This window comes from Budorcas taxicolor, chromosome 9, assembly GCF_023091745.1.
Source record: "Budorcas taxicolor isolate Tak-1 chromosome 9, Takin1.1, whole genome shotgun sequence".
Classification (NCBI taxonomy): domain Eukaryota; kingdom Metazoa; phylum Chordata; class Mammalia; order Artiodactyla; family Bovidae; genus Budorcas; species Budorcas taxicolor.
Genome location: NC_068918.1, coordinates 58811508 through 58837408, shown reverse-complemented (window position 1 = coordinate 58837408; position 25901 = coordinate 58811508). Strand labels below are relative to the sequence as shown.

The window sequence follows — 25901 nt, the reverse complement described above, 5'->3', positions numbered from 1 at the left end:
CTTTTTAGCTTTCTAATCTCCCTTAAGAGACTGCATATCTAAGTAATTTCTTATTGAGACTCCAGAATTTTCTTTAAAAAGATAGTTTTAAACATAGTTTTAAAACAGTGCTTACTATAGAACATTACAGTTTGATATTTAATATACTTTAGAGTGGCACAATTCAAACACAGAAGCATGGTGCTCCAGGACTTCTATTACACCTCACAGAGACAGAGGTTATCCACTTCTTAGTAGTTTTCTAATACACGTGATCTTCGAAGCTTGGATCTCAATTCTTGTTATGTGTTCCCAGGTACATAACTGCTTTTTCAAAATTTCTTTAGGAGTAATCAACAACTAGCATCCATGAAGCAACCCCTGATTGTACTCCTAATTCATTTTCAACTTGAGAATGAACTATCTGCTTTATGGGTAGGTTCTTGGAGCATTTTAATTTCCTTTGCTATCAATATTAAATTATTAATAAATGATCTGTATATCACTTCTCACTGTTCCTTTATTCTCTGTTATTACTCACTCATTCATCAAATCATAGCTGACACACTACATACAAGGCATTATATGAAATGCCAAAGAGAATATAAAAAATGTCCTCAAGAGAATTACAGCAAAGGAAGTAAGAACATGGACCAGTAAGTACAATACAAAGCACAAGGGAATTACTGTCTTAAGAGGGGTACTGAGTACATGCTCTGCATCTGACACTAGATTTATGAGCAAAGTTTTCCAACCTACTGAAGGAAAAATAAGACAGAGAAGCCACAAGCTTGAAAGAAAAAAATGTAATATATCCTAAGATTTGTATCATCAGATTAAAACGGGCCACTGCAGCATTGTTCTCTTTAATCAGAATGTTTACAGACGTAAGAATGTCTACATAGGTTTTTTTTTTTTTAAGTCAATCAGTCCAAACAATAAAACCATCATTTATGTTCTTTTTTTGCCACTTATATGATTGAGATATTCAAGGACAAATACCGTATCTTCTTATGTGTCACCATCTAACTCAGTCTCTAAAGCATGGATGTGAAAATAACTGATCCTAAATACCTGATAATGATGGTAAGAGTCTATGACTTTTAGCCCAAATACTAATTGAGTCATTATGAGATTTCTCTCTTTTAGCTCTCTATACTGATCAACTTTAAAAAGTTATTAGCATATAATTTAATTAAAATGTTAAAAGTCTTTTTAAACTGTTTATCTAAACAAAATGGGGTCAAATCTAGTCTCTTGGCATTTCAAATGTACAGCTCTCATCAATCCAGTAATTTTAATATTTTATTTATTTAGAGTTCAATAGTATTCTTTCTCATTTCCAAGTTTAATGGTGATTTTTTTTACACATAGGCCTATGAACTAGGTAATTTCCAAAATGCTCCACACTTAATTTTCAGAGTGCTCCAGACTTTCACTCTAGAAACTAACATTTCCTCATATCATCTTATTTTCCTAAAAGCAAATATTCTAGCTTTTTCATTTCTAAAGCATTATTCTAGTTGGTTATATAAACAAAAATTAAACAGGAACTAATAATAGTCAATTATTTTTTCACTGTCAAAAATTAATCCACATAGCATATATTTTTATTCTCTTACATATTTTGATAATAAAAACTCTCACTTCAGACCCATGATTCTCAATCTAGTTTTCATTACCTTGTCCCTAAGGAACCTCTTAGTCATTTTATTCTAATCATCACCACAATGAAATTTTAATTCTACAGATATACTGTATGTGTTAATGCACTGCATGAATATGTTTGCCTTATACATAAAATGGATATATTTTTGCCCCTCAAGAATAAATTTTCATCTCCTTAGGGAGAAATATGTGCTTTACATACATATTTCTGTTGAACATATTTAGCTGAGTATCTAATTAGATATTTTGTGACCTACCCTACAAAAAGTATGTAATAACTGTCCCTTTTTATTTAGCACTCTTTTTTCCCTAAAACTAAAGTTGAATTAGAAAAATACAACTAGATCCTTTTTTCTTGAGTTAGAGACTGTTGGGTTGACATCAGTTTTCTTTTTGCTATAGTTTCCTCAGCACAGTTTCTCTCTAGAGAAATAGAGTCATAATAGTTTCTCTGTATTCTTTCTCATGAAGTTACCTTCTTACAAATCAGGGACAACTTCAACAGTACATGTTTATCTGTGATTGTTAGCCAACTGGGAATTCTACTGACGAAGTCACCAGGAATATCTCCAGTGACATTTAAGTTATGTTTTTGTGATAATTTCTTCAGAAAAATTTGTAGCCATGACTGTTGGTTGGGGTGTTTGTAGTCAATCAAAGCTTTCCCTCTGTTATGGCCTTCATTCTAATGCATCCTAGTATTAAAATAAGTTAACAAAAGAAGGATAATTAGATAATTAGCAGTATTTGTTGAGTGTTTACTCTTTAAATACACTGTTCTAAGGCTAAATAATACTTGGTGGGTTAGACAAAGAGACAAAAATCAATGAAAATTAGTTCTCAATTTTTAAAAACCTTAACTTTCAATATAAAAAAACAATTAACATAATAGTTTTGAACTGTAATTGTCACAGAAGACAAATTATGGCATAGACTTTTTATGCTAAAAATTTTACATTTGTAATTTAGATTTGGGATCAAATATATAAATTGAATGCCTTTTGTAAAAACGCCCTGGGTTTGAACCTAACAAGAACATTCCTGTACATGGAAAAGAGGTGGGAAATCCAGACCAAGAAAAATACTAGCATACACTTTAAAAATCCCATTGGGGAAAAGAATGGAAACTTATCTCAACTTATAAAAATATATAAACAAGAGATAAACCAGCAGGCATTTATCTTTATACTTTGTATTTTGTACAGGGTTTCAATGTTACAATTACAGCTATAGAGAATTAGGCAAGAAAGACTCAATATCACTTTATGGATTAAGAAATATGAATCAGTTTAAGCAACTGTCAAAGCTTCACACCTCTTTTTAGTTTTCTCCTTTCCTTCTTTTTCATGTATGAGCCACTGTGTTATCTTATATTTTAATGATGAAGAAATACATAGAATTTATGTCATTGCAGAGGTATAATAGATGTTAAATGGATTGTAAATTGTGAAAAGATAATCAAGGAAAAAGATGACAAGTGACTATGGCAGAAGAATAATTTTCACTGGGGGATAATGGATAGTTTAATGAGAAATGGAACTGAGCCTTGAAAACTGCCTAGGTAAGCAAAGGGAAAAGGTCAGAGTGAGGTTTTCCAAGCAGTCTGAATAGAATCTGTAAAATTCCAGAGTTAAAAAGAGCTTGGTGACTCAAGAAATTTAAGCAAGGCTAGAAGACAGAGGCTGAAGCTCAAGAATATTCTGGAGAGGTAAATCAAGGCCAGATCACATCACTTTTTGTGCTAGTAAGAAGTTAACGAAAAGTGCAGTCAAAAAAAAAAAAAAGCAAAACAAGATAAAAATATAGACTTTAATTTCCAGTCTTTTACTTCACTATTTGTCTATTATGACTTCGATAAAAATAAAGCACGTTTCTACCTAGATCAAGGTCCATTTACATTATTTATCAGAGCCTGCAACTCAATTCACTTTGAATAGAAAATATGATACTAAACTTCAAAAGAGTCAAATTTTAGCATGTAGTACTTAAAATAAATGCCAAGAGTCAGAAGAGCATTTAAATTTAATTGACTTGTCATATATCTGAAATTAGCTTGTCTCTTATAATTTACCAGGAGAAACACTTTAAACATTTTAATAATACATGAAATTAGTAAATATTTTTGTGTCTTGAGTTGCATTGCTTTCATATTTTTAAATATAATTAGGATGGTGTTCAGTAATATCATTATCTAAACAAGGATATAACAGAAAATCTTATGTGTAGACATTACAGTAGTTGATATTGTATTAAGCTAAAAATTGCTTTTATGTGTTTTTAAATTAGGAAATTCTTTTTTTCCCTTCAATTAGAGAAACTTTAAATCTAGAATTACTTCAAAGCATTAGAAAAGTCCATATGATAACTATCCATTACCCACAACCTAGAAGTTAAAAATACGAATATTTTCCCTTATGTGTTTCAGCTATGTTCAGTCACTCAGTAGTGTCCAACTCTTTGTGAGCCCATGGACTACAGCCTCCCAGGCTCCTCTGTCCATGAGATTCCAGGCAAGACTGTATGTACCCCTAAAAGCTTAATGACTATTAAGTTAAAGAGAGCAAGTTTTTTTTTTTTTTTCCTAGCATAAAATCAGCTACTATTTATTCTAGGAACTCTAGAATAGTTGAAAACTAGAAAATCAGACAATAGAAAAAAAAAAAAAGTATACATGAATGCCCCATCCACCCCCCAAAAACTGATAAGTTAAATATCTGAAATGGGATCAAAGTGGTGGAGCAGGTAGACATGGAGCTCACCACAAACTCATCAAAAATATATCTACATGCAGAACAAGTCTCACAAGAAAACTAACGGGAAATCAGCAGAAGATCTCTTATACAACCAAAACTGTAAGAAAGACCTCCACATGATCAGATAGAGTGGGGAAAAAAAGACATCAGGTCAGAACGTGATCCCTTGGAGAGATCTGGAAGAAAGAGAAGGGCCACACTTGTGGCTCTCAAGTGTCCTACTTTGTGGGACAAAGCAGATTGATTCACTCTGTGCATCTCAGTCCTGGGGTCCTGCATGGAGGATACAAGCCCCCTTGCCTGCTGGAAAATCTGCTAACATAGATGGGCTGTGGAAACCTTGACTCTACTGGTGAGGAGCATTGGCTTGCTAACAGTTAGTGCAGAGAGAGGTTTGCAATGGTGGCTGCCACTTTGCTGCACTTCCCAATCTGAAGGGGTGAATGCCCCAGCTCCACTCAGTTCCACACTACAGCCTGATGCAAGAACAAGGCAACAACTCAGTCTACTTGTGCAGAGCCAGACCAGGGCACCTGGGGTGTGATCTGGGCAGAGCTGAGATGACCGTTGTCAATGCATGCACCAGCTAGTGCCACAGGAACACACAGTGGCCGAGTGCTAAATCTGGGCAGAGAGGCTCTGGGCAGGAGTATTCAGTGACTGGTTTTCCAGCAAGAATACATGAGCTCTGCTCACTCCACACCACAGCTTAGCACTAGATCTGGAGTGGACAGGTCCCAGAAGAAGTCTACCACAGAGGCAGCCCAGATCCTACGCAGCGGCATGGCTACCTCATTTCCTGCAGTTACAATTCCCCCACCCCAGCCCCACAATCACCCCAATACCAAAACCAGGTAAAGATACCACAAAAAGAAAGTTACAGGCAAATATCACTGATGAACATAGATACAAAAAATGCTCAACAAAAAGTCATAAGAGAATACTATGAACAGTTGTGAAACTTAGTCACTCAGTCATGTCTGACTGTTTGCAGCTCCATGGACTGTAGCCCACCAGGTTACTGTGTCTATGGAATTCTCCAGGCAAGAATACTGGAGTGGGTTGTCATTTCCTTTTCCAGTTTGAACAGTTCTATGCTACCAAATTGCAGAAATGGACAAGTTTTTGAAACATACAGCTTGTCAAAACTGAGTCAAGAAGAAATAGTTAACTTGAACAGATCATCACTAGAAGAAGAATAGAATCTGTATTTAAAAAAACAAAACAAAAAAAACAAAAACAAAAAAAACCTCTCTCCAAACAAGAGTTCAGAATTGGACAGCCTCATTGAGAAATCCTACCAAATTTACAATAAAGAATTTATCCTTCTGAAACTGTTCCAAAAAGTTGAAGAGGAGTAAACACTTCCAAATTTATTCTCTGAAGCCACCATCGCCCTGACATCAAAACCAGACAAAGATACTACTAAAAAAGAAAATTGCAGACCACTTTCTCTGAGGAATGTGGATGCAAATATAGTCAACAAAACATCACATAAAATCCAACAAGATCCCAAGTTAAGTAATATACTTCTGAAAGAACAAGGGACAGGCTAGGATATGAGAGATGAAGCAGATTTTGGGAGGGGAAGACACTAGGAAAGGAGGAGGATGTAGTAAGAGGCCAGAAGGGAAAGCTTTGAGCTTTGTCTTGCTGAAATTAGCACATGTCATATCAGTGTATTTAAAATTTTAAAATTTCTATTTGTGTATTCATAGATTTTTATGTCTTACATCTTTACATAAATGATAACAGCATTTATTTTCTTCACTTCATCTGAAATTTATCAATGTTTCCACATGTAAGACCTATTTCACTCATTTGTTGTATCAGATTATATGAATAGATCACAATTTATTTTCCTTATCTATGGATATTTAGATTTTTCCTGATTTACATAATAACAAGCAGGAGTGTGCTGAACATCTTTCATGTGCTTCTTTGTATATGCAGCATAAGATTCTTTAGGGTAAATGTCTAGATACTGAGTTGTGGGCTGACAGGTTTTAAATACCTTTAATGATAATACTAGATAATGCCAGATTGGCCTAAGTTTTGATACTACTTCATCCTAATTTTTAAAAATATTTATTTATTTATTTGGCTGTACTGGGTCTAAGTTGTGCCATGTGGGATCTTCATCATCTTCACTGCAGAATGTGGGACCTAGTTCCTTGCTGTGCTATGGCTCAGTTGCTCAGTGGTGTCCGACTCTTTGTGACCGCATGCATTCCTGGCTGCAAGGCTCCTCTGCTCTTATGGATTGTCCAGACAAGAATACCAGAGTGGGTTGCCATGCCCTCCTCACAGAATAAATCTGGGCCGCCTGCATTGGGAGTGTGGAGTCTTAGCCACTGGGCCACCAGGAAGTCCCTAATTCATTCTAATAAGAGCAGTGGTGAACACTTTTATTTCCCCAGATTTTTACCAGCACTTAAAATTAGCAGCTATCTCCCCATTTTAAATATTACTTTATGATCTTCAACAATCTTTTTAAAAATACCTCTACTTGAGAACATTTATTCCTAAGTACCACACTGTTTTGTTGCCATTCTAAATATTATTACGTTTCCTAATTGGCTATCGCTGGTGTACAGAAATGCTACTGCTTTCCATAGACTGATTCTTACAGTCTTCAACCCACTGAAACTCTTCTGGGTTCAATACTCTTTGACTAAAGTACATATGTCACTGAGAAGCTTTTTCAGTGAAGTTGAACTGCTGGTGGTGAACATTCACAATAAACTGATATTTGTCTCTTGCAGCAAAACTTAGGCCAATATGGCATTATCTAGTATTATCTTTAAAGGTATTTAAAACCTGTCAGCCAGCAACTCAGTATCTAGACTTTTACCCTAAAGAATCTTATGGTACATGTACACAGAAGCATATGAAAGATGTTCAGCACACTCCTGCTTGTATAATAACAAGCCCATATCCAAGAGAAACCCCACGTCCAGGAGCAGTGCCTGCGCAGGCATAAGAGGGCTGAGAGGAGCTACTCCACGTTCAAGGTCAGGCGAGGAGGCTGTGAGGAGACACCCCTCGACCAAGGTAAGGAGCAGCCGTGAAGAGATACCCACGTCCAAGGTAAGAGAAACCCAAGTAAGCTGGTAGGTGTTGTGAAGGGCATCAGAGGGCAGACACACTGAAACCATAATCACAGAAAGCTAGTCAAGCTAATCACATGGACCACGGCCTTGTCTAATTCAATGAAACTAAGCCATTCCCTGTGGGGCCACCCAAAACAGGCGGGTCATGGTGGAGAGGTCTGAGAGAATGTGGTCCACTGGAGAAGGGAATGGCAAACCACTTCAGTATTCTTGCCTTGAGAATCCCATGAACAGTATGAAAAGGCAAAATGATAGGATACTGAAAGAGGAATTCCCCAGGTCGGTAGGTGCCCAATATGCTACTGGAGATCAGTGGAGAAATAACTCCAGAAAGAATGAAGGGATGGAGTAAAAGCATAAACAAAACCCAGCTGTGGATGTGCCTGGTGATGGGAGCAAGATCCAATGTTGTAAAGAGCAATACTGCATAGGAACCTGGAATGTTAGGTCCATGAATCAAGGCAAATTGGAAGTGGTCAAACAGGAGATGGCAAGAGTGACTGTCGACATTCTAGGAATCAGCGAACTAAAATGGACTGGAATGGGTGACTTTAACTCAGATGACCATTATATCTACTACTGCGGGCAGGAATCCCTCAGAAGAAATGGAGTAGCCATCGTGGTCAACAAATGATTCCGAAATGCAGTACTTGGATGCAATCTCAAAAATGACAGAATGATCTCCGTTTGTTTCCAAGGCAAACCATTCAATATCACAATAATCCAAGTCTATGCTTCCCTGGTGGCTCAGAGGTTAAAGCGTTTGCCTGCAAGGCGGGAGACCCAGGTTCAATCCCTGGGTCAGGAAGATCCCCTGGAGAAGGAAATGGCAACCTACTCCAGTATTCTTGCCTGGAAAATCCCATGGATGGAGGAGCCTGGTAGGTTACAGTCCACGGGGTCGCAAAGAGTCGGACACGACTGAGCGACTTCACTTCACTTCACTTCATGCTTCAACCAGTAACGCTGAAGAAGCTGAAGTTGAATGGTTCTATCAAGACTTAGAAGACCTTTTAGAACTAACACCCAAAAAAAGATGTCCTTTTCATTATAGGGGACTGGAATGCAAAAGTAGGAAGTCAAGAAACACCTGGGGTAACAGGCAAATTTGGCCACGGAATATGGAATGAAGCAGGGCAAAGGTTAACAGAGTTTTGCCAAGAGAAGGTGTGCGGCCCTAGATGGGAAACCTTAAAAAGAAGGGCTAGCTTTGTGGTTTAGAGCTAAGATGGCGCCTGGCGGAAGAGATGAGGGCGTGGCTTAAGTTGTTTGTCAAAATTTTTGATTAGCTCTCTTGATTTCTGTGCACGTGGACAACGTGTGATCACCATAGACCCCTGTCATGATGTAAGCACGTGGTAATCTGACCTTTAACTTGATTGGTAGAACTATGGAAAGTCCCTCACAAAACCCCCCTGCTTGCCTATATAAACCAGGAGCTTATGACAATAAAGCGGAACTGCTTAGCCAGAAGCCCTGTCGAGTCTGATTGTCTCTCACTTGCAGAGGGGCTGGGTTGGCGGACAGCAGGCTCACTTTTCCTCGGGACCCCTCAGCTCTGCTGAGGGAAGTTCCACTGCCTCTCTCTTTCTGCGGAGCACCCCCCACAGAAACTGGCGCCCAACATGGGGCCCGAAGCGGACGGACGGAGGTGGTGATACCGTGCAGCTCTGAAAGGAGTGATGAGGGACCCTAGGCTGGTCACAGCATGGCGCTCCCCTTCAGAGGAGTATCACCAGAGGACAAGCAGAGGGACAAGGTGAGCTGCCCTCGGCCCCCGCCCCCCCCCGCCCCCCGAACGGGGGAAGTGACTTTGTCTCGATTCTTGACATGCTTTCCTTCCTGTGCTGTTGTTCCTCCTTTACTTTCATTCTCCTGATTTCTATGAGAGTTTCAGTGAACGGGTGAACGGTTGCAGAGGCAATTGAGGAGTCCCGGCTAGGGCTACACTCTGGTGGACTCTGAAGGCCCTGCAACAAGTGAGCCTCAGTAACTAGAGCCTGATTGGGTGAAACTCTCCTTTAAACATTCCGAACTGAGGACCTGGCCTAGAATCTTCCCTGTGGGCACGGGTCAGGCACTTAAAGGCCATTAGGGCGCCTGCCACTTAAAGACTCCCATGACAGGATAAGGGGGTCACGGAATGGTCTAGAGACCCTTAGGGTGCCCGCCCCCAGCAAGAAAACTTCCGTGCCACGGTGTAGGCACATAAATAGTTCCAAAAGCATACTACAAACCCAACTTCCTGGCCGCCACCGCTCCCGGTAGGAATTTTGGTGGTTGTCCTCAGTGACTTTTCTTTCTATTCTTTCTTGGCAACATGGGAAATAACATTGGTAAGTCTGATGAGTCTGTGCTAAAGGTGCTGAGATATATGCTCAAGAGTAGGGGACTTGAAGTTTCAGATAATCAGGCTACTAAGGTCTGGGAGACCGTTACACGGTTGGCCCCCTGGGCTGGGACACCATAACACAAGACTTCCACTGTCCTAACAATCTTTATCAAGGAGGGAGACCATGCCCTGAGCCTGAGAGTAAAATTGTCGAGGCATCTCAGATAGGGGTAAACCTTATAAATATCCTCCTTACACAGGTGTGCTGGTCAAGAGGTGATGTTAAAAATTGTCCAAAGCTATGAAGCAGTATCAGATTTGTGCCGCCTATGGTCATTGAAACTCTTAAGCTGGAGTCAGACCTCCCATGAAACAGCTCTGCAAGGGGTAATCTAAGAAGTGGCTTCTAAGTTTCTTTTTCATAGGGGTGAAAGGCCATGTCCTCTAATCTATCCAAACATTATATCCAACATGAGCTACCCGGAAGGGGCTCCCTTGACATGGTTTGGATATGCTGATCAATAATGGGAATCAACAAACAACCGGTCTGGGTGGGACCTTTGCATCTCAGCAGCAGAGGGTGACACCCCTATTATCCTGGGGCCTGGCCCAATAGATTGGAGACCTATTTTTCTGGCGATGAAAACAAATAAGACAACCAACAATACTCAGGCCTTTCCCAATCCCAAGCCTAATTGCACAAGAGGGGCCATAGAAAGCCCGACAGACCAATGTCATGTATATAATAGTACGACCTCGCAATCATGGGAGGGAAGGGCCTGTTTCCTGGCTGGCACTTATTTTGGACTTTTCAATCCTAGCCAAATCACCAATGCAACAATTAATGTTACTAAATGTATAGATTACAACACAACAAAAGACTGCTTTGTAGTTCTTGGTCTTCCTCCATATATATGGGTCCCAGTCAATCAAACTAAAACAAGACCAGGAGCTGACTGTGGCTCTGATCATGAACTCCTTATTGCTAAATTGAGACTTAAATTGAAGAAAGTGGGGAAAACCACTAGACCATTCAGGTATGACCTAAATCAAATTCCTTATGATTATACAGTGGAAGTGAGAAATAGATTTAAAGGACTAGATCTGATAGTGCCCGAGGAACTATTAACAGAGGTTCGTGACATTGTACAGGAGACAGGGATCAAGACCATCCCCATGGAAAAGAAATGAAAAATGCAAAATGGCTATCTCAGGAGGCCTTACAAATAGCTGTGAAGAGAAGAGAAGCGAAAAGCAAAGGAGAAAAGGAAAGAGATAAGGATCTGAATGCAGAGTTCCAAAGAATAGCTAGGAGAGATAAGAAAGCCTTCCTTAGCAATCAATGTAAAGAAATAGAGGAAAACAATAGAATGGGAAAAACTAGATCTCTTCAAGAAAATTAGAGATACCAAGGGAACATTTCATGCAAAGATGGGCTTGATAAAGAACAGAAATGGTAGGGACCTAACAGAAGCAGAAGATGCTAAGAAGAGGTGGCAAGAATACACAGAAGAACTGTACAAAGAAGATCTTCATGACCCAGAGAATCATGATGCTGTGATCAATCACCTAGAGCCAGACATTCTGGAATGTGAAGTCAAGTGGGCCTTAGAAAGCATCACTACAAACAAAGCTAGTGGAGGTGATGGAATTCCAGTTGAGCTATTTCAAATCCTGAAAGATGATGCTGTGAAAGTGCTGCACTCAATATGCCAGCAAATCTGGAAAGCTCAGCAGTGGCCACAGGACTGGAAAAGGTCAGTTTTCATTCCAATCCCAAAGAAAGGAAATGCCAAAGAACGCTCAAACTACCACACAACTGCACTCATCTCACATGCTAGTAAAGCTCAAAATTCTCCAAGCCAGGCTTCAGCAATACGTGAACCGTAAGTGTAAGAGGAGAGTGAAATGGTTGGCGTCAAGCTGAACATTCAGAAAACTAAGATCATGGCATCTGGTCTGATCACTTCATGTCAAATAGTGGGGAAACAGTGGAAACAGTGCCAGAATTTATTTTTTGGGGCTCCAGAATCAATGCAGATGGTGACTGCAGCCATGAAATTAAAAGATGCTTACTCCTTGGAAGGAAAGTTGAGACCAACCTAGGCAGCATATTCAAAAGCAGAGACATTACTTTGCCAAAAAAGGTCCATCTAGTCAAGCCTATCATTTTTCCAGTGGTCATGTATGGATGTGAGAGTTGGACTGTGAAGATTGAGCACCGAAGAATTGATGCTTTTGAACTGTGATGTTGGAGAAGACTGTTGAGAGTCCCTTGGACTGCAAGGAGATCCAACCAGTCCATTCTGAAGGAGATCAGCCCTGGGATTTCTTTGGAGGGAATGATGCTAAAGCTGAAACTCCAGTACTTTGGCCACCTCATGCGAAGAATTGACTCATTGGAAAAGACTCTGATGCTGGGAGGGATTGGGGGCAGGAGGAGAAGGGGACGACAGAGGATGAGATGGCTGGATGGTATCACCGACTCAATGGACAGGAGTTTGGGTGAACTCTGGGAGTTGGTGATGGACAGGGAGGCCTGGTGTGCTGCAATTCATGGGGTCACAAAGAGTCGGACATGACTGAGTGACTGAACTGAAGTGCTGGTGGTGGTCATTCACAATTAACTGATTATTTGCCTCTGGTTTTAATATTTTTCCTTGACTGGTGGGCAAGCATTCTACTATAAACCCTGGTGGTGGACTTTTTTTTATCTTCTTCAAACTGAGCATATATAATCTTCTTTAATTCTTTGTAATTCTTTACTCCAGTATTTCTTGAATACTGTTTCTCCCCAGTTTCATCTAATATCTTCTCTGGCCACTTCTGCTAAACTTAAGCTGAATTTACCATTCTACCAACCATGCCACTTGGCATCTCATGTTTTTATTTCTTTACCTCCCTATGACAATGTATAAGTACTTTACTCCATTCTGTATTTTTGATCCTCTATCCAACAGTTTCTAACCTCTTGTTCAACCCATTCACTGAATTTTAAATTTCAATGACTACATCTGATTTTTTCGTTCATTTCTAGAAATAAATTACATTGACTTTCTCCAAACCTGCTTATTCTTTTAATATAGTACCCTATTTTTTTTTGTTTTTTTCCCCTATTTTTCTTTCTTTGCGCTTTTATCTTCTACGCATATTTTTATGACTATTTATTTTCTACATATTTTATTTCTGTGACTTACATTATTAAATTTAAAAAATATTTTTATGTGTGTACAATTTTTTCAGGTTATCTGATTCTTTCTTGTTTTTAGTGTATGAATATTCTGACCTTTCTGACTTCCGATTTCCTCTTGCAGTTATTTTCCTATTGTGCAGCATACTACTTTATGGTGAGTTCACTGTCAGTTAAGGCTATACTTTCTTCCTGTGGAAATACCATTTGCTAGACATGTTGAAGAATTCTAGCACATAAAGGGAGATTAAAATCGACCCCATTCCCATGTGGCACACAGATTTGGGGTTTTGACAGTGCACTAATTTTTACCTATCTAGAGCCCCAAAGGAAAGAGAATGTTTTCTGGTTGACATGCCTAGCCTCTGGGTGTAATTTTCTAGTGCGTGCTTATTGACTGCTAGAGAGTATTTCTAGAGTCCAAGTTTAAATGAATTCAGTTCCTGTTTCCCTCAGCGGGTCCAAGTCTTAGTGTCAAGGTTTAAAGAAGCCATTAAAACTCTAAACTTGAACCCCTATCTCAGCATTAAAACCAGCCTCCTATCTCCAATGGCATGACCTTAGCTGCATAGTTTTGTTTGAGTTTATGGGCTTCCCTGGTGGCTCAGATGGTAAAGAATCTGCCTGAAATGCAAGAGACCTGGGTGCAATGCCTGGGTAAGGAAGATCCCCTGGATAAGGAAATGGCTACCCACTTCAGTATTCTTGCCTGGAGAATTCCCCATGGACAGAGGAGCTTGGGTGCTATAGTCACAAAGAGTCAAACACCGCTGAGTGACTAACGCTTTCTCTTCATTTCACGTGCTTAAGTGAAGGAAATGGCAATATGCTCCAGTATTTGCCATGGGAAATCCCACTGGCAGGAGGCTGATGGTCTACCGTGCTTGGGGTCACAAAGAATCAAACACAACTTTGCGACTAAACAGCACCATGCTTAACTCAGATTTCCTTCTTTGGTCTAATATCTAGGAAATTCCCTTTCTTTCCTGAATCTACATGATTGCAAATTTCTTTGCCCCATTTTATCCAGAATACCTGTATGCGAAATGGAAGAAATGGGAATAAGGTGTCCACTTTTGTCAGTACTGCATTTAAATAGAATGTTAGTCATTTACAATTTACACTAGAAATAAATTTAGGCCCAAGACTTTACAACAAGGTGATTTCTTAAAATGTCCACAAACTTTATTGTATTTTTTTAATAAAAATTTTGAAAATTAATATATATTACAGTGAAAAAGAATAAATGTGCAAATGTTTACTGGTTAATACACATTTTGGAGATGAATGCTTTTATAGGTATCATCTTACTTGAATTTAAGTCTCTACTTAGCTTCTAAATAACATTTCATGCATTAAACAGCATTCTGATCCATGTTGTTTTGAGTAATCAGCTGACAATCCTATGTCAAATGATGTTTTTGTGAAACATGCATAAAATTCAACACTTCTAAAATTATTTAGGTATCTTATGAGATTTGCTTTCTGCACGTTTTTATCCTATAAAGCATTCTAGTTTATAAGAGCTTATAGTCATCTATTTAAAATATCACATAGTTGAAGGGAACTCTTTTAATAATGCTACTTACTTAATTTTTCATTCTCTCTTATGATTTCTTAATGACTGTTTATTGTTGTATTCTAATTGTCTATGTAGAGCTTCAAGTGACTTTGTAAGAGGCATTTTTCTTATTAGGATTGGAATCACTCCCTTAGGCAGGCAGAGACCAGCCAGTGGCTTGAGCAATTCTCCCTTGGAGCTCTGCTAATGATGACAGCTCTCCTGTTCTAGCCTTTCTGATATATTTATCAAAGAAAATGAATGGGGCCTGCCTCCTTCATTCATTTGTTACTCTTTCTTTGCAAATACCAGGCATCTTCCCTCTATGAATAGTATGTGTATGACAACATTCCCTTTTTTTCCAGTTTTATTTCCTATGCTCCAGAGACTCAGAAGGTTTCTCTTTCATTTTAAGTTCAGCTGTGCCTGTCCTTTATTTGAGCAAGTGATAAAGCTAAGAGATTTCTGTGGAGTTTTGGGAAAGGAATAAAGCACATACAGGAAATACATTTCGTAAATATTAGAGATGCTTCTAGGATTACGCCAAAAGATATACACCACAAGAGAGATGATGTCTGTTAGCAAGTGATCACTCACAGACCACTCTGGTATTGATCTACAAGTAAGTCTTCATCTCAGATGATATTAGACTAAAAGATACTAGATGTAGTTAATTTACTATTTTTCAACACATGGCAACTCTTTACTATGGACTGTAGACTTTCTGCATGTTTATGTATACAGGACTTTTATTGTTTCAGTGTTCCAAGATAGGTATCTAAATAGCCCTGGATATAACATATATTTAATTATATAACTAATACAATTTTTAGCCATCAGGCTTTTCTGGTGGCTCAGATGGTAAAGCATCTGCCTGGAATGTGGGAGACCCGGGTTCGATCCCTGGGTTGGGACGATCCCCTGGAGAAGGAAATGGCAACCCACTCCAGTACTCTTGCCTGGAAAATTCCATGGACTGAGGAGCCTGGTAGACTACAGTCCATGGGGTCACAAAGAGTCAGACACGACTGAGCAACTTCACTCACTACAATATTTAGCTTCTTGTCCCAACAAATGTATTCTCAACATGGATACTAATGTTTACTTATTTTAAGGTTTCATGTTTGTATACATACGCACACTTAAACAACAACTATCAGTATATAATTTATAGTTGTCTAGATAAGACTGCTTCACTAGAGGCTCAGATGGTAAAGAATCCGCCTGCATTGCAAGAGACCTGGGTTTGATCCCCGGGTTGGGAAGATTCCCCTGGAGCCTGGAGGAGGGCATGGCAACCCACTCCAGTATTCTTGTCTGGAGAATCCCCATGGACAGAGGAGCCTGGTGGGCTAGAGTCTATGGGGTCACAAAGAGTCAGACACCTATGTTTCCTCTATGTGTAAGCTTCAGGTACAGTGTGTCCCTTGGTGATAGCATGATGTCCTATTATCTGAGAGTGTACAATAAATGAAGTTGCATCTCTGAAAGGACTCTTGGGAGGAATTACTGAGCATGTAATCAGTTCTACTAGGGTTTCTCACATTTTTTGGTAATTAAATAGAAGATTTTGAACATGGTATTTTCAGACCTATGTGGGTTCAAACTTCAGAAAATTATTTAAAAATCTAGAATGAAACCTTTGAGAGAATTCTTTTCAGAATTAGATAAGTTACGAAGTTAAAGTAGATTTGAGTGTATAGTAGTTTTAAACGGTTGCTAGCTTTAGTGTTGTATATTTTAAAATTAACAGACTAAATAGGTAAGGGGGCAAATGCGTTTCTGTTGTAAAATAACACATTCTTAAGATGACTTCTGTTCTGTATTTGTAAGTTTTTAGACAAAAGGCATGTGTCTTGCTGAACCAGACCTGATTCTAAAGACACAGGAGTGCTATGATAGAATACAGACTGGATATTTACAGAAGCTCCAATCGCTTAATGTGCACAAACATAAGAGAGAAACTAAGGAAAATAACCTTTGCCCTAAACAATGGGACGTTGTTTGAGTCAACAAGGTACCTTGCAGTTACAGGGTCCAAAACAAGGGTCCTCATTTGTGCTCCCTGCACCACTGCAGTTACAGGGTTTGCAGTCTGGGTAGCCAGTGTAACCTCTGGCACAGCGATCACAGCTCACCCCTCTGAAGCCAGGCTTACAATGACAGGACCCAGGTGCCAGACCTAATAAAAGATGAAACACATATCAGTACCTTCAAATTAACTCATAAACCTTCTGAGACTATCACAAAGTGGAAAACTGGTTTGGGGGTAAAAATATACTACTTTAAAATAAAAACCTAATAAGAATCATCTAAGTAAGACAAAGAAGAAGACTAAAGGTATTCAAACTAAATGTCCATCAACAAATGAATGGATAAAGAAGATATACACAATGGTATATATATACAATGGAATAATACTCAGCCATAACAAAGAGTAAAACAATGCCATTTGCAGCAACATGGATGGATCTAGAGATTATCATACTAAGTAATAAGTCAGAAAGAGACAGATACCATAAGGTATCACTTACATGTAGATTCTAAAATAAGACACAAACGAACTTAGCTACCAAGCAGAAACAGACTCACAGACACAGAGAAAGGATTTGTGATTGCCAAAGACAAGAGGATTGTGGGAAGAATGAACTGGGAGTTTGGAATTAGCAGATGCAAACTATTTATACAGAGAATGGATAAACAACATGGTCCTACTGTACAGCACAGAGAGCTATATTCAATGGGATGTGGAAAAACTGAAGCCAAACTTTTAGGCTTAAATACTTCCATTATTAAAAAATGTAAACAAATTAAAACTTAATTCATGTAATTACAAAAAATGTAAATCAAAATGAATACCATAGGAAGCAAGGGATATTTGAAACATAAACAAAAAGAAATGAAAAGGAAGCAAATAAAAAGGAAACTTAGACAAGGCTAATTCAGGATATCAAAGGAAAACAAATGATGAAAGAATTCCCACAAAATATTTCAGTACTGATTAATTTTTACAGTATTCTCAATGTTTGAAACTCGTATGTAACATATAAAAAAACAGACAGGAATGTAATTCAGTTTATGAAGCTCATGAATAGATGACATCAAAATCTAACAGAGATAACTCAAAATAAACATGGCTGACTCTTGCAATCCCATGAACTATAGCTCCTCTATCCATGGAATTTCCCAGGAGTTAATGCAGCTGATGACTTGAAGTTGAAGCCGATGCTCATTTACCATTCCAGAAATCCCAAGGCCCTCTACTAAATCAATTCTGTCTGGATGATAATACATCTCTTTAAAACACAGTTTACTGAATATTTTAAGCCCAGTGTTGAGATCTACTGTTCAGAAAAAAAAAAAGTTTCAAAATATTACTGAACATTTTGATGATGAACCTGGTCATCCAAGAGCTCCAATGGAGATGTATAGTTAGATTCACATTGTTTCCAAGCCTGTTAACACATCTATTCTGCAGCCCATGGATCAAGAAGTAATTCTGATTTTCATGTCCGATTATATATATATATATATATATATATATATATATATATATATATATTCTAAAGCTACAGCTGCCTTAGATAGTGATTCCACTGATGGATCGGGGCAAAGTCAACTGAAAACCTTCTAGAAAGGAGTCACCATTCTAAATGCAATTAAGAACATTACAGGTTAATGGTGTTAGGTAAAAGGAGTCCAGAATGCTGGTGGCTAAAAAGTAAGCGAGGTGAAGGTGAAGTTGCTCAGTCATGTCTGACTCTTTGCGACCCTAAGCCCACAAAATTAGAACAAAGGAAGGTCCGAGGGCTGGAGTGAAACAAACAGCAGGTAAAACAAACAGCACTCCTGGCTAGCCCAATTTACATAGGGCAGGCCCAGGGGGAGGAGAAAAAACATAAAAAGAGGAGCCAAAATTGGTCTGGGGGGCCTGTCTTCTCTTCGTGTCTTTTGGGTCAGCATGCCCTCACACTTCAAGGATGTATTTTCCTTTACTTTCTAAATAAAACTGAGCTGTAACTTGGAGCTACAACAGTGCTCCATCCAAGAGCTGTAACGCTGATCTATCAGAGGGTTGTAATGCTGGTCTGTCCATTGCTTCAAATTTTTATTGCAATGAGACAGACTGAGGAAACTACAAACTCCCCCGACAATGGGAAGAGGTCAAAGTATCAACATTAACAGAAGTTGAGAAGAAGTTGATTCCAGCCTTTATGGATAACTATGCAGGATTCAACTTCTGTGCACAAAGTCACTGCAGATGCGGTGGAAACAGCAAACGAATTAGAGCCTGAAAACAGGACTTAATTGCCACAATATGATGATAAATTTTAACAAATGCAGAGTTGCTTCTCCTGGATAAGGAAAGAAAGTGATTCCTTGGAATAGATTCTACTCCTGCTGAAGATGCAGTGAAGACTATTGAACTGACAATAAATATTATGTAAACTATGTTGATAAACTTAATTGATATTAAGAAGAGATGGCAAGAATGCACAGAAAAACTGTACAAAAAAGATCTTCATGACCCAGATAACCACAAAGATGTGATCACTGACTTAGAGCCAGACATCCTGGAATGTGAAGTCAAGTGGGCCTTAGGAAGCATCACTATGAACAAAGCTAGTGGAGGTGATGGGATTCCAGTTGAGCTATTTCAAATCCTAAAAGATGATGCTGTGAAACAGTGGTGCACTCAATATGTCAGCAAATTTGGAAAACTCAGCAGTGGCCACAGGACTGGAAAAGGTCAGTTTTCATTACAATTTCAAAGAAAGGCAATGCCAAAGAATGCTCAAACTACTACACAATTGCACTCATCTCACACACTAGCAAAGTAATGCTCAAAATTCTCCAAGTCGGGCTTCAGAAATACATGAACTGTGAACTTCCAGATGTTCAAGTTGGTTTTACAAATGGCAGAGGAACCAGAGATCAAATTGCCAACATCCGCTGGATCATGGAAAAAGCAAGAGAGTTCCAGAAAAACATCTATTTCTGCTTTATTGACTATGCCAAAGTCTTTCACTGTGTGGATCACAATCAACTGTGGAAAATTTTGAAAGAGATGGGAATACCAGACCATCTGACCTGCCTCTTGAGAAATCTGTATGTAGTCAGGAAGTAACAGTTAGAACTGGACATGGAACAACAGACTGGTTCCAAATAGGAAAAGGAGTACATCGAGGCTGTATATTGTCACCCTGCTTATTTAACTTCTATGCAGAGTACATCATGAGAAACGCTGGGCTGGATGAAGCCTAAGCTGGAATCAAGATTGCCAAGAGAAATATCAAAAACCTCAGATATGCAGATGACACCACCCTTATGGCAGAAACCGATGAAGAACTAAAGAGCCTCTTAATGAAAGTGAAAGAGGAGAGAGAAAAAGTTGGCTTAAAGCTAAACTTTCAGAAAACAAAGATCATGGCATTCGGTCCCATCACTACATGGCAAACAGATGGGGAAACAGTGGAAACAGTGCCAGATTTTATTTTTGCAGGCTCTAAAACCACTGCAGATGGTGATTGCAGCCATGAAATAAAAAGATGCTTACTCCTTGCAAGAAAAGTTATGACCAACCTAGACAGCATATTAAACAGCAGAGACATTACTTTGCCAACAAAAGTCCATCTACTCAAGGCTATGGGGTTTCCAGCAGCCATGTATGGATGTGCGAGTTGGACTATAAAGAAAGCTGAGTGCCGAAGAAGTGATGCTTTTGAACTGTGTTGTTGGAGAAGATTCTTGAGAGTCCCTTGGACTTCAAGGAGATCCAACCAGTCCATCCTAAAGGAAATCAGTCCTGAATGTTCACTGGAAGGACTGATGCTGAAGCTGAAACTCCAATTCTTTGGCCACCTGATGTGAAGAACTGACTCATTTGAAAAGACCCTGATGCTGGGAAAGATTGAGGGCAGGAGGAGAAGGGGACGACAGAGGATGAGATAGTTGGATGGCATCACTGACTCAATGGACATGAGTTTGAGTAAACTCCAGGAGTTGGTGATAGACAGGGAGGCCTGGCGTGCTGCAGTCCATGGGGTCATAAAGAGTTGGACACAACTGAACGACTGAATTGACTGAATTGAGCTGATAAAGCAGCCTCAGGGTTTGAGAAGACTGACTTCAATTTTGAAAGATGTCTTATTGTGGATAAAATGCTATCAAACAGCATTACATGCTACAGAGAAATTGTTTTTGAAAGAAAGAGTCAGTCAATGTAGCAAACATCATTGTTTAGTTGTAGTAAGAAATTGCCACAGCCATCCCAACTTTCAGCAACCACCACCCTGTAGCCATTGACCTAAAGGCAAGATCCTCCATCAGCAAAAAGTTGCAACTCACTACAGGATCAGATAATGGTTAGCATTTTTTAGCAAGAAAATCTTTTTGAATTAAGGTATTGTATTTTTGGACATAATGCTATTACACACTTAATAGACTACAGTATAATGTAAACATAACTTTAATATGTACTGGGTAACCAAAAATTATTGGAACTTGCTTTATTACAGTGGTCTGGAACTGAACTTGTAATATCTCTGAGTTATATCTGTATTGTTGAACATTAATAAATTTATTTTCTTAATCCTATGTAGAAGTCAAATGAAAAAGAAATCTATTCACCTCAATAAAGGCCACAGAAACGCTCCCCTCAATTAATATTTATTTCTGATATTAAAATATCCAGACCTCAAGACTAAACAGAGAAATATTCTATGTAATAAGAAGTGTCTATTTCAATGTTTGTTTCTGAAAGTGCTACAAACTAAATGTCTTGTTCAGAACACTTGACTGTGCAGGTTGAAATTAGCAGACAGATATATATATATAAAATGATTGTGCTGTTATGAAGCAGAGAAATCCCTTGGAGATCAGAAACTATAATTATTTTCTAGAGTAGTAAGCCATTTCTTAAACCAGTGTCTTTCCTGCTGCTTCTGCTGCTAAGTCGCTTCAGTCGTGTCTGACTCTGTGCAACCCCATAGATGGCAGCGTGCCAGGCTCCCCCGTCCATGGGATTCTCCAGGCAAGAACACTGGAGTGGGTTGCCATTTCCTTCTCCAATGCATGAAAGTGAAAAGTGAAAGTGAAGTCTCTCAGTCATGTCAGACTCTTAGCAACCTCATGGACTGCAGCCTACCAGCTTCCTCTCCCCATGGGATTTTCCAGGCACGAGTACTGGTTGGGTTGCAATTGCCTTCTCCAAGTGTCTTTCCTGAAGTCAATTAATTCTGATTAAGTAGTCTAGAGTGTGGATCATGGTTTTATTGAACAAAAGACACATTCTAGGTACTACTCAAGGTAGGATGACATATCAGAGAACTTTACATATAAACTCAAGACTCCTGAAAGGGAAAAGTAGGAAATACACATGTATGTGCATACACACACACACACACACACACACACACACACACAGAGTTAGGAAAAGCACAAGAAAATAAGGCCCAGATAAACACTTACCAAAAAAATCAAACTACAGAATCAAATAGATAGCAGAGAGCACTTCTAACATATACAAATTATAAGATAAACATACATCTTTCCTCTCTTATCTGTGGTTTCACTTTTCATGGTTTCAGTTAACCTGTGGTCAACGCCAGTTGAAAAATATCAAATGGAAAATTCCAGAACTAAACAATTCCTTATTTTTGTATTCTGAGTAAGTGATGAAACCTTGCATCATCCCACTCTGCCCAGGACATGAGCCATTGCTTTTTCCAGTAGATCCCACCCCACTGATCACTTAGAAAGCCATCTTGTTTCTCAGATTGACTGTCAAGGTATTTCAGTGCTTGTGTTCAAGTAATCCTTGAGATGATGGATGTTCACTAAACTTATTGTAGTAATAATTTCATGAAGTATGAAAGTCAAATCATCATGTTGAATACTTCAAATTTACACAGTGAAAGTGAAAGTCGCTCAGTGTGTCAAATTCTTTGCAACCTCATGGACTATACAGCCCATGGAATTCTTCAGGACAGAATACTGGAGTGGGTAGCCTTTCCCTTCTCCAGGGGAACTTCCCAACCTAGGAATCAAACCCAGGTCTCCCGTTGCAAGTTGATTCTTTACCAGCTGAGCCATAAGGGAAGCCCAAGCTTACACAGTGCTGTATGTCAATTATATTGCAATAAAACTGGAAGAATCAAAAGAAATAAGAGCTAAAGAAATAAATAATTTGCTTATCTTGGAGTAGATAAGAATTCAAAGATTATAAATGCACATAAGAAATTCAATAAAAAATTAATATGTATAGTGATTTTAACATAATATCATTATTATAGCTAAAGTGAGTTTTCTGAATTTTGGTACATTACTATATAAAAAATTTTAAATTGTGATTACATTTGGAAATGAGACTAGGGTTAAATACGTTAAAGAGGACAGTATTTGCTATCTACTTTATTCTGTTCATACTGTTAAAATTTTAGTTGACCATGTGTTGTTTTCCTAGTAACTGAAAAATCACTGTATTGTACAACTGTAACATATATAATATTGTACATCAACTATACCACAATTTGAAAAAAAAGAATTTAGATCTCAGAGGGAAAAATAATTGAAAAATATTTTATATACAAATATCTTCATTACAGATTGGTTAAAACATACAAAATTTGGAAACAATCTTAATATTTTTCAGAGTTGAGGACTGTTATTTAGGAGCTAAAACCAAATATCAGAGAAATATGAACAGATATGGGGGAAAAGTCACCATCTAAAGTTAACACACAAATGTTAATAATAGTATTTGAGTTACCACTGCATTGAATACCCATTTTTCTACTTTTTTTAAATCACTTTTTCAACAGCAAAATACTGTTAAAACTCAGGGAATAAAATTAAATTACCTTAATGTGATTTAGTTATTATCATAAAAAGATAAGGAACCATAAAATAAAAAATGATACCAATAATTCACCATTAGAGTTTTTAAATAATCATTTTTTAATCTTTTAAGATTTAAGACTCTAAGGCCTAAATACATAACCATATAGCTTTGTAAAGAAAGCAGGTAAGTTAAACTGCCAAAGAAATGTTGCCAGCCTTTTAACTCAAAAGTCTTTGGGGGAAAAGCCTATACAATAGCCATGATTTATTTTAGCATTCACACAGGAGAGAAGAATCCAGTGTTCAACATACAAAGAAACCGTTCCAGATATATTCTACGAATTTTCTACTTAACCTTGGCAAGCAATTTTCCTGGAAGTAGCTTGTAAACATTTTTACATCCAGGAGTTATTTTGGCATTTGATTCCTTAATGTTTGGAGTTCACCATGAATTTCAATCGTCAAAGCAGGTATTAGCTTAAATTAATGTCAGCCTCTTTTCCTTCATTAACTCATTCCTACTGCCTTTCATAGTCCTTTATGCACACTTCTTGTTTTCTGTATTATTACTACATCTCAGTCTGTGATCTCATCTATTCACTCTTCCTTTGTAGCACACACATCCCTCAAGGAGCACTGTCATTTCACCCCAGAAACCATACCAGCTACAAAGTAATCTAATAAGTAACAAAACATCAAAAGGTGCATACACCACAGATGTATAATTGAATAGAAGGTGTATGTATATATGTATATAAATACACACGGATGTGTAAATATATATGCATATACATCGGAGAAGGCAATGGCAACCCACTCTAGTACTCTTGCCTGGAAAATCCCATGGACGGAGGAGCCTGGTAGGCGGCAGTCCATGGGGTCACTAGGAGTCGGACGCGACTGAATGACTTTACTTTCACATTTCACTTTCATGCATTGGAGAAGGAAATGGCAACCCACTCCAGTATTCTTGCCTGGAGAATCCCAGGGACGGGGGAGCCTGGTGGGCTGCTGTCTATGGGGTCGCACAGAGTCGGACACGACTGAAGTGACTTAGCAGCAACAGCAGCATATATGTATAACTAATGTAAAACAATTCAACTCTTCTTGCTTTTAAAGTATAATTAAACATAAATGTAATTATTGAGATGTAAGAGTTGGCTATGACTGAGCAACTAGCACTTTTTCACTTTTAATCAGAACAACGGCCCTCTACCAAATTCTTACCTCGTCGAGCATGTTTTTCATCCTTGACACAGACTTCATTTAAGGAACCAACTGGATCACAACGGCATGGCTGGCATGGTCTTGGATAATTTGGAGATACCTAACAAAAATATTAAATTGCTTTAAGTCAACTACAATAAAAAACACTAATATTTTTTGATCCAGTAAGCCTTAGAGATCATTTTAATGACATATAGTTAGTTAGACATTATATTGAGAAAATGATAATAGAAGAAAATTCTTTATTTTTACAAATTAATGATATGCAATAAGAAATTATATTGAGAAAATAATAACATAAAAAATTTCTTTACTATATTTTCAAAATTGCTAGAATTCATTTCTTCTAAGTGGATATACAGAAGTAAACAGAATAATATAATAAACTCCTATGTAACTGTTACCTAGATTCAATGATTACCAGGATTTTACCATATAACTTTCACTGTGCTTTATTCTTTGCTAAAGTTTCTAAAGAAAATCCCAAACAATTTTTTAATCTCTACATATTTTAGAATGTACCTCTTTCTTTTATAATCACAATTACCATCATAAGAAACAAAATAGCAATGTTTGCTTATACAGAAAATGTAAGAGAAATACACACTCCATGATAAATCTTCCTTACTGTTTTGTTTTATAACAACATAGTTCAAATTAGTAATTTTCCCCTAAATTTTTAATTTGCAAAACCTTTTTCACATTGATCACAATACAACTAATTAAATTTGGTGCTTGAGAAAAGGTAATCTTAAATATTTACATTAAAATTTTGATTTTCTCAGGAGTGAGCATAATCTGGGGTGAGGAATGTAGGTTCTATAATTAGGAAGCCTTGAGCTCACATTCCATTGTGCCCACTTACTGGCTAGGCAGTCTCCTGCACCTTACTTTCTGGTAATATGAGATTAATAATAGCAATCATAGTGATGTAATTAAATTAAAATTAAGAGGAATAACAGAAACCATCTAAGATAACTCACATATATCAAATACTCAATACAACAAGTAGCTTTTAACATTAGAATATTTTAATTAAATAAACCTAAACTGAGATATTACTTTGCCAACAAAGGTCCATCTAGTCAAGGCTATAGTTTTTCCAGTGGCATATATGGATGTGAGAGTTGGACTGTGAAGAAAGCTGAGTGCCGAAGAACTGATGATTTTGAACTATGGTGTTGGAGAAGACTCTTGAGAGTCCCTTGAACTGCAAGGAGACCCAACCAGTCCATTT

At 38.0% G+C, this 25901-nt stretch overlaps 1 protein-coding gene across 1 annotated transcript in view; it reads right to left on the bottom strand.

The window, feature by feature from the left end:
- The window catches only part of LAMA2 (laminin subunit alpha 2), a 677618-nt gene that overhangs the window by 380030 nt on the left and 271687 nt on the right, over positions 1 to 25901 (bottom strand). Inside the window, exons 9-10 of the mRNA XM_052645506.1 lie at positions 24665 to 24764; positions 16618 to 16778 (exon numbers count right to left, since the gene is read on the bottom strand). Of these exons, the coding sequence (XP_052501466.1) occupies positions 16618 to 16778; positions 24665 to 24764 (261 nt within the window). The remainder of the gene's footprint in view (positions 1 to 16617; positions 16779 to 24664; positions 24765 to 25901) is intronic.